Raw genomic sequence first — 9,098 nt, 5'->3', positions numbered from 1 at the left:
GCGTTTGGCTACTGCGTTTGGCTACTCTTAGCTTGCGTTTGGCTACTCTTAGCTCGTGTTTGCACCGTTGTCTTTCGCTCTTTTTGTTTTAACAAAGTTTCAGCTTCAGTGAACTCACTCAGTGTTTTCTGTAAAAACTTGCATTATTTATTGAAACAGTTTAATTAGCATTTAGCTGCTGGTTCTCCTGCTGAGCCCTTAGCGTTGACTGAGGCCCTGTGGGTCATTTTAACCCACGGGCAGCAGGAGGAGACCCAGAAGTTCACCTCCTTCAGTCTGTTTCCTCTTCCTGCAGATGGAGGAGCTGAAGAATGAGAACGCGCTGCTTCAAGCCAAACTGCAGCAGCACGGCGTGGAGGTCAATGGAGACGAAACGCCGCAGTGACCTTTGAACCCGGGCAGCACCACAGCTCCTCTTGGATCGGTCCAGGACGGGGAACAGATGGAGAGACGCCTGAGAGGTGGAGGACGGGAAGCAGGTCGCACCTTGTCTTCAGGTGCACCCACGTCTCTTTAAACCACCAAACTGCCACAAACGGACTCACCTTTACAGATTCCAGCTTTTTATCTCCGAGTTGAACGGACCTGAACCATGGCCCCACTCGGTCTGGATTTATTGGAGGACCACGCAGACCTCCTGAGATGGACCTGAACCATGGCCCCACTCGGTCTGGATTTATTGGAGGACCACGCAGACCACCTGAGACTTCAGAAACCTTCATTCTGCTGCGAGTAAACTCAGAAACTTTTCAGAAACTGAGCCGGATATGAAGGTTTTTATTCTTGGCTTGAAGCCTGAGCAGTAGTCAGGGTGTTACCTGGCTCAGGTGAGTGTGAGGGGGGCGGGGTGGGGGCTGACTTCTTTCAGCACCAGGTTTAAACCGGTCCGGTGGAGCAGGACCACAGCTCTAACCTCTGGTTCTGACCCAGTAAATGTTTGTTTCCATGGAGCAGCGGAGACGTGGACACCAACAGGTGGTCACCAGCGTATAGAACCAGTTCCTGTGGTTGGATCAGAAACTTCACCAGTTTCCTTCGGCTGTTGGATGAACCTGAATTCTGAGCGAGGCCCTCGCTGCGACAAACACGAGTTGTCTGTGAGCAGCGAGCCGTGCGGCCGCATGCTGGGACCGCTTTACAACATCACAAGCAGTGTGTGCAGTGCAGCGTGCACGTGGTTCCCGACTCGTACCTGGACAGGTGGAACACGACACGTCGTTGAGCCTCAACTAAAACTAAACGTCTTTTAAATACTTCACATTTGAACGAGTGCAGTGAGGTCAGCAACAACAAACCCGACCCAATAATCTGAAGCCGTCAGTCAGGACCACGTCCCGTTGGTTCACGTGGAGGAACCAGAAACTGGTTCCGTCCTCGCGGCTTCAGCTTCCACATCCCGGCCCGCTCTCTAGTTACGAATGACGTCGTCTTTTTGAGACGATGGATCTTTGGTAAATTCAGTTTGTGGCAGCGCAGCGAGAGGCTGGCTTCACTCGGCAGATCAAATCATGAAAAGAACCGAGAGGGATCCGGTGTCGATGTTGGTGCCATCAAAAAGGAATCCAGTGAGATCTCCATCACTTGAAGGTTCTGCGTGTTGGACTCTGGTCCTGAACGGGTTTTAAAACGAGCTGAAGGTGAGCAACAACTCCTGTACAAAACTAGATTGATGCAGCTTCTGTGGGATTACCTTGTGCTTTTATCTCTTGAATGAACTCTAATCATCTGTTTTCATTTTGAGCCTCCGAACTGATCAGCTGATCTTTTATTTACTGACACGTTTCATGTTTGAATAAAGAAGTTCAATATTTGTTTAAACGGCTTCATTGTGTTCATTTTGTTTTGAGGGATTTTTAAACCACGTGATCTTGTAGAGCGAATTTTCTGCATCGCACCAACCAAAAGCTGGAAGTTCGTCACCAAGTGGTGAGCTTAGAGACTTTAGGAACCAACATAAACCTTTTCTTGAAACACTTGATAAGTACGACAGTTTTTAGAACAGGGTTTATTTAGTTCTTCTATTCATCATGAGCAGAGTAAATGAACGTCTTGATTGAGAAATGGCTCCAACCTTCCACACATTGAGTTGAATTTGGGGTGGTAGTAGCTGAGAGTCATCCTCAACGTGGTGATGAACAACAGGTGTGGAGTTGGAGGAAATGCTGACCAGGGGAAAAATTACAAATATGACTCAGGCAGCAATAAACAGAAAACTACCGGTAAACAGAAACAACGAGTGTTCTCAGGAACTGTGACGTTGTAATATAAATGCAGATGTTTTGTTGAATAAACAAGAATAAACAATCAAAGCTGCTGTCACCATGGTAACCACACACCTGTTTGTTGCTCCAGCACTCTTAATAAGACAGACAGAGTAAAACAGCTGTGTGAAATCTTCAGAGCTGTAAAGACCTCCATGTGCTGCTCGCTGCAGACTTCACCTGGGAGCTCAGACTGGAGGTCAAAGGGAGTTTGATGGAGGGGAACCTTCAGCCCTGTGGAAGAGGACCGCATGACGTCACATCCTGTTAAAAACCGTTAGAGGTGAAAACAGGAGCTCAACTTCCTGTTCAGACTGCTGGTTCTGTGTGAAGTCTGGGCTGCAGGTCCAAACAGGACTGGGTTTATCACTCGCCGTAAGCTAGCAACCACTAACTAGCTGCTAACTAGCTGCTAACTAGTGTCTGCGATCGTTTGTGAAGTTCTGGAACCGGTTCCGGTTCGAATCAGAGGCCCAGAGTTTGTCCGCCCGTGTAGTTTTAACGTTCGTGTGTTTACATGGACCTGCTTCTTGTTTTTAATTATTTACTAACGGCTTTGTTAGCGTCAGCTAGCACGTGTGCGTGTGTCGGCTCGTTGCCATAGAGACGGCCCCCTCTCAGCCGTCGCCATAGAAACCGGGAGCCGCAGCAACAGCTCGCGCGCCGAACGGAACTTTCTGGAATTCCGGTGAGTTAAAAAATATATATCATAAAAGGAGAATTAAAGAGATTTTAGATGATTCATGACGGATACGAACAATAAAACCGAGAAACTTCAAACAGAAACTTTACGGCTAAAGATCAAACGAGCCGGTTGAAGTTTAGAATATTTTAAATATTTAACCAGAAATCTGAATATATTTGACTTTTTCTATAATTTTCACAACAGCCTCATTTCCTTGTTGACAATAATAATGTTATAAATGCAGTATGTGTACAGTCTATATCTGTGGTGTGTGTGAGCAATATACGGCCCGAGGGCCAACAGTGGTCCTTGGATGATCTCCATGTCCTTCATGAAAAGAAAACGATTTTCTAATAATCGGATCAATACCTGCATTTTCAAGGAAATGTGAAACGTGAAACATGTAAATTAAGATAGCCAAACCTTTTTGTTGTTGTTTTTGCCTTGTAAGTCATTGTTTGTATTTTTAGAACTAGACGGAACCTACAACTCAAAAAAGCAAATGCAGCATTTTATTTTCATTATTTAAATTAACAAATCTATCTTCACAAGATCCAGCTTACAGGAAGTAAGTCTTCTGTTCCTGAAGGGTTCATATTTTTAACAAACATGCTAACTATGCTAAACAAGACCAAAGCAAAACAACCAACCATGTGACGTGGCTATTAAACTACCTGACAGGTTCTGATTACCCATAAGTCCACTTGTTGTGCTGCAGCAGGATGTCGGCCCTCCCCTTGAAGCCGGGCCTTCGCCACAGCGTCTCCGAGTGGAGCAGCAACAACCACCAGCTGTCCACCACCGCTCAACACGAGCGGCACGTCTCCACGGTGACCCGACAGGAAGGAAGGTCGCTCCGCAACGAGACCAACTGTCAGGTGACTTCCTCTTCATGTCATATGACTTCCTGTTCATATTAGGTGACTTCCTGTTTCTGTCAGGTGACTTCAGGTGACTTCCTGTTCAGTCAGGACGACGGCTGCTCGTCTCCGTTAGCAAATAAAACTTTAGCTTCTGATTCCTGGACGAACAGATAAACCTGATCTGGTTTGTTTATCTGTAAATAAAAACAGTTTTTACTGTTTACTTTATTATTACAATGTAAAAGAGGACAGTTTGAAAGACTAAAGGTCTGAATTTAAAAATTAAAGTGATGTACCTTTAGTTATTGTTGTGAACACTTTGTGTTGAAATGTTTTTGTTTGTTGTTGTTGTGAACTTTGTTTATTTGTTTGTTGTTTTGGTTAACTTTGTTTGTTTGTTGTTGTTGTGAACTTTGTGTTTGTTTGTTGTTGTTGTGAACTTTGTGTTTGTTGTTGTGAACTTTGTGTTTGTTGTTGTGAACTTTGTGTTTGTTGTGAACTTTGTGTTTGTTTGTTGTTTGTTGTGAACTTTGTGTTTGTTGTTGTGAACTTTGTGTTTGTTGTTGTGAACTTTGTGTTTGTTGTTGTTGTGAACTTTGTTTGTTTTCGGTGCAGACGGCGTGGGATGAGAGCGAAACGTCCCGCAGGCTCAGCGACCGGGTGTGGGACGTGTCTCGGTGGAGGGACGTGCTGGACGCCTGCGCGCAGAAAGTGGACGAGGAGCTGGAGGTTCTGACCCGGGTGATTTGATGGACCTGTGTGCCGGTCCGTGCTCCAGAACCGTGTGTTGTCTCTGACCTGTCTGTTCTGTCTGTGCGGCTCAGTCCAAAGAGCAGACCGAGCTGGCTCTGGCCGCCACCGCCGTCCCTCTGGAGGTCAGCACCGAGTGCCTGGCGCTGAGGGAGGGCCGGCGCGGGTACGAGCTGGTTCTGGACCCGGTGGACGAGCAGCTGAAGAAGGAGGCGGAGCTTATTGTGGGGGTGCAGCAACGCCTGCAGCAGCACATCGATGAGGCTTTTGAGCAGCTGTGGTGAGTGACCCGCCGTGGTTCTGACGTCCCGTCGACCCGATCAGGCGTCTGACCGTGTGTCCCGGTTCTGCTCACCAAGCGTTCTGCAGGAGGTCCGGCACCAGCTGACCTCTGACCTCCAGAACAAGATGGAGGCTGTGGACATCGACATGTCCTGCCTGTCGCTCACCACCAAGTCTCCCCACATCTCGCTGAAGCCCAACCCAACCCGGATCCCCTCAGGGTAAGCATCTTCTACCGTTCAGAAGTTCTGTTTGGACCCGAGTCACTGACCCGTTAACGTGTTGCTGTGGTCGAGGCAGGTCCTCCACCCCCCAGGAGTGGGCCCAGTTCAGCCAGGTCAACGTGACCCGAGCCCACGAGGCCATGCAGGCGTCCCAGCAGCTCCGAGAGGACACGAGTCTCAGCAGAGCTCAGGTGGGCGAGACGTGGACCCAGGTCTGCTGTCAGAACCGGCCCGTCACAGAACCAGCCGACAAACAGCTGCAGGTCCAAACTGAACCTTGGCCTCAGCAGCTGATTCATGTGACCGAGCCGAAGTCTAAAAAGAGCTTAAATGTCTGAAGTTGTAAAATCTGTCAAAAGTTACAGGATGAACCGTACGGTTTGACTCCAGAACCTTAGAACCGGGTCGGATCAGGAGCTCGTTTCATCAGAACCGAGAGAAAGAACCGTCCTCAGCTGAACGTGTTTAATCATCTGAAGAATCTGTTTCGATCAAAACGTTCGGCTCCTTCAGGACGTTCCTGCTCTGACGTGTGCTTTGTGTATTTTACTTGTTGAAATATTCAGCGCTGTCGGCCAAAAGATCCTTCAAACCTTTAGCTGTTGTTCTGCTTCAGCTGCTTTCAGCTTCTTTCTTCTTTTCATTTCTTGTTATTTCAGCTACTTTTCTGTGTTTTTCAGAAAATTTTAGCTTTTCTTTTGACCCCCCCCCCCCCATTCTTTGCCTTTTGTGATTATTTCTAATAATTTCAACTTTTATGTTCCTTTCAGCTTTTTTCAGTTTTTTCAGCTCGTTTCAGGTTTGTTTGTAATCTGTTCAGCCTCTCTGCCTGTTTCTGCTGCATTCAGCCTTTTCTACACGTTTCGGCTGTTTTTCAGCAGCGTTCAGCTGACGTCGTTCAGCAACGCGTTCACACTGAATGTCACAGATTTGCTTTCTTGTAGATCCAGAACGAGCTGGAGGCCCAACGCCGAGCCACAGACTTCGCTCTCCGGAAACGGATCCACGGCGAGGAGCAGGCCCGAGACCAGCTGCAGTGGCAGGTCCAAACGGTGCGGATCAGAACCAGAACCTCCGAGGTCTGTTTTGAACTCCTCCACTGACTCCTGTGTGTTCCTGCAGACTGAAGATGAGATGTCCGAGATGGAGGGCGACATCCGGGGGCTGGACTCAGACCTGCAGGCCAAGGCGGCCTCCCTGAAGCTGGCTCACACCCGGCTGGAGACCAGGACCCGCAGGCCCGGCGTGGACCTGTGCCGGGACGAGGTCTCTGTGGAGCTCACGGTTCCAGCGGCCGTCAGAGCCACGGCAGGAACGCTGAACGTTGTTCTGGTTTGGTTTCAGGTGCAGCGCGGCCTCGTGGCTGAAGTCCAGCAGCTGGAGTCCTCGATCCAGACTCTGAGGCAGAAACTGTCCGAGGCCCGGTGAGTCCGTCTTCTTCTGGTCTGCAGCAGGACACGGTTTGAGCGGCAGTGGTCTGGGCTTTGGTCAAGAAAATGTGCACCAAACTCATCACTGGTTGATTAGTGGGTCTCACCTGGACCCAGGTCCCCTCATGACCTACCTAGGTCCATCAACAAGGTTCTGGCTGATACTGGACCAGTTTTATTCTTCTTGGCAGAACCTGTAGAGTCCAGTTGGTTTCCTGGTTTTCAGCTTTTCAGTCAGTTGGATGTGGGCGTTTTGGGAAAACCGTTCCTGAAACTAAATGTGGGACGGATTTATTCAGACCAGTTCTGATGTTTGGGATCTTGGTCCTGTTGGACCCAACTGTGTCCAAGTTTCCAAGGTCTTATGGTTTGAGGAGAAGACTCTGGAGGTAGTCCTCGTCACTTTGTGTCACACATGATGCTCCCACCACCTGACAGTTGGCTCAGTGTTGTCAGGTGGACATTTGTCTTGTCCATGTGGACAGCTGCAGGTTTCAGTCCAGCCTGGAGGTTTTGGAGCTTCGTTCTTGGTCATTTCAGTCCATGATGGTGGAGAACTGTCTTCACTGTGGACACGGACTCTGATAGAACAAGACTTTGATCTCTGGTGGATAGGGACTGTAGTGGACAAGGACAGTGTTGGACAGAGACACTGTTGGACAAGGCCTCCAGTGGGCTGGGACTCTAGTAGACAAGGACACTGGTAGACAGACACTGGTCCCTGCTGGACAGGGACTCGGGTGGGGAGGGACAATGGTGGACAGAGACTCTGGTCTCTGCTGGACAGAGACTGGTGGACAGGGACTCTAGTGGACAGGGACTCTGGTGCTCCAGCAGGTTCCAGTTCTTGTCCAGTGGCCCAGTTCAGTCTCGGTGGTTCCTGGACACCAGAACAAGTTTCTTTTCATCTGAGGGACAGATGAGTGTTGGACAGTCCAGTGATTGACATCAAACAAATCCTAAAAAGAGAAACTGTGAGCTGCAGCCAATCATGATTACAAACAGGAAGTAAACAGGAAGTAAACAGGAAGTAACCCTCAGCATCACCAACAGGTTCAGATGACTGCATGGAAATACTGGAGCCTGTGGATCAGACAAAATCCACAAGAAATGTATAAAAGTTATTAAAGTTGTGATTGATTTATTGATTAATAATTGATTGATTAATGATTGATTGATTGACTGATTGATCGATCCACTCAGACTCTCCCTGCAGAAGATGAGGCTCCATCATGGCCGCATGCTGCAGGACCTCTCCAGAAAACTGGAGGCTCTGTCTCTGGAGCAGCGCAGCCTGAACACCCGGACCCGCCTCGCGCCGACCTCCGGAACCACCGAGAGCGCCGCGGCGCCGCTGGTTCTACTCACGAACTCCAGTGGGAGGAGCAACCTGCAGCTGCTGGCGCAGTGAGGACACGTGGGACCCTGAGGACGGGATTGGACCACCGGGTTTCCTTTAGTTGTTTTCTGGTGTCAGACTGGGTTTCCAGCTGCTCGTTGTTCTCCTGAGGGACTCGGGGAGTCCAACCTTCAAACAGCTCCTTCTTTCCTTCATGTCTTTATTCTTCTAACGTCTCCACAGTTCCCTCCATCCAGACTCTCCTGTCATCTGCTAAACTGGTCCAGGTCAGCAGGTCTCCAGACTTTCTGAAGGTCTTCTGGAGTTTTTCCTTTGATCTTTGAAGCTGTTCGATGATTGGGGATGTATCTCTCAGGTCTGGTTCTGGTTCTGTCACTTCTCTCAGACTGAGACCATCTGCTGGAGGAACGGTTTGTTTTAGCTCTGAAACGTCTCCTGCTGGTTCAGGTTCAAACTCCAGGTCCAGGTTCTGGGATTCAGGAGACTTTTGTCTGAAATTTCCCTCTGGGCAGTCTTGATCCTGAGTGATCGATGGATGCAGTAATGAGGGTGTCACTCCAGTCTGTTGTAGTGAAAGAGCTGAGCTGAAAGCCTGGTCCCTCTGACCTTCAGCTGTGGTCATTAGAAGGTGAGGCAGGAGACATGACAACCTGAACGTCATGAAATGTCTCCTCACATCGAAAACTGGTCGGATTAAATCACTGAAGACGTTCCAGTCACTTCAGACCGTTTGTTGCAGCACCAGAACCTCACGGTGCATCAATGTAAGAGCAGCCTCTGCAGCTACGTGCTGAGAGGAAGAGTCCGAACTTCGTGCTGCGTTCATGAACTGATTTCTTTACTTTGAAGCTGGAAAATAAAGTTTGAACGTGTCGTTAATCTGAGCGGAGAGTAAAGAATCAATCAAACTTAAAAATAACAGGCAGCACGGTGGAGCTGCGGTTAGAGCTGTCACCGCTGAGTGAGAAGGTCACAGGATCAACTCCCAGCCTTTCTGGGTGGAGGTTACATGTTTGGTCCCTCCAGTTTCCTCCCACAGACCAAGAACATGCATGTTAGGCTGTTGGACAACTAAACTGTCCCTAGGTGTGTTTGTTTGTCTCTGTGTGTCTCTGTGATGGTCTGAGACCTGTCCATGTGTCTCTGTGTGGGACTGAGACCTGTCCAGATGTCTCTGTGATGGTCTGAGACCTGTGCATGTGTCTCTGTGAGGGACTGAGACCTGTCCATGTGTCTCTGTGAG

General features: G+C 48.9%; 2 protein-coding genes and 1 long non-coding RNA gene across 4 annotated transcripts in view; 2 read left to right on the top strand and 1 right to left on the bottom strand.

Annotated features, from left to right (window-relative positions):
- The window catches only part of usf2 (upstream transcription factor 2, c-fos interacting), a 6,665-nt gene extending 4,869 nt beyond the window's left edge, over positions 1-1,796 (top strand). Inside the window, exon 10 of the mRNA XM_037693371.1 lies at positions 296-1,796. Within this exon, the coding sequence (XP_037549299.1) occupies positions 296-385 (90 nt within the window). The 3' untranslated portion in view covers positions 386-1,796. The remainder of the gene's footprint in view (positions 1-295) is intronic.
- Positions 1,797-2,026: 230 nt separating this feature from the next.
- Positions 2,027-3,786, bottom strand: LOC119425383. Of its 2 annotated transcripts, none has more exons than XR_005187563.1 (3): positions 3,621-3,786; positions 2,337-2,495; positions 2,027-2,162 (listed from the first exon to the last, which is right to left on the bottom strand). It is a non-coding gene; the product is annotated as an uncharacterized LOC119425383 (long non-coding RNA). The 2 variants fall into 2 exon arrangements; XR_005187562.1 differs by having other exon boundaries at positions 3,639-3,786.
- Positions 3,669-7,906, top strand: tekt2 (tektin 2 (testicular)). The gene is made up of 9 exons (XM_037692903.1): positions 3,669-3,824; positions 4,425-4,550; positions 4,634-4,839; positions 4,919-5,062; positions 5,142-5,256; positions 6,010-6,117; positions 6,188-6,331; positions 6,410-6,489; positions 7,699-7,906. The coding sequence occupies exons 1-9, from the start codon at positions 3,669-3,671 to the stop codon at positions 7,904-7,906; spliced, it is 1,287 nt and encodes a 428-aa protein (XP_037548831.1).
- Positions 7,907-9,098: the final 1,192 nt, after the last annotated feature.

Source organism: Nematolebias whitei, chromosome 19 (assembly GCF_014905685.2).
Source record: "Nematolebias whitei isolate Nwh7 chromosome 19, NemWhi1, whole genome shotgun sequence".
Lineage (NCBI taxonomy): Eukaryota > Metazoa > Chordata > Actinopteri > Cyprinodontiformes > Rivulidae > Nematolebias > Nematolebias whitei.
The sequence above is the reverse complement of the archived record's forward strand: the minus strand, read 5'-3'. Positions and strand labels throughout refer to the sequence as shown.

What these genes read in the sequence shown, in the direction of transcription:
- tekt2 (XM_037692903.1), top strand. Translation starts at nt 3,669, where the DNA reads ATGTCGGCCCTCCCCTTGAAGCCGGGCCTTCGCCACAGCGTCTCCGAG. An exon ending in TGCAGTGGCAGGTCCAAACG is followed by an intron (nt 6,118 to 6,187) that starts GTGCGGATCAGA and finishes GTGTTCCTGCAG; the next exon opens with ACTGAAGATGAGATGTCCGA. An exon ending in TGGACCTGTGCCGGGACGAG is followed by an intron (nt 6,332 to 6,409) that starts GTCTCTGTGGAG and finishes GTTTGGTTTCAG; the next exon opens with GTGCAGCGCGGCCTCGTGGC.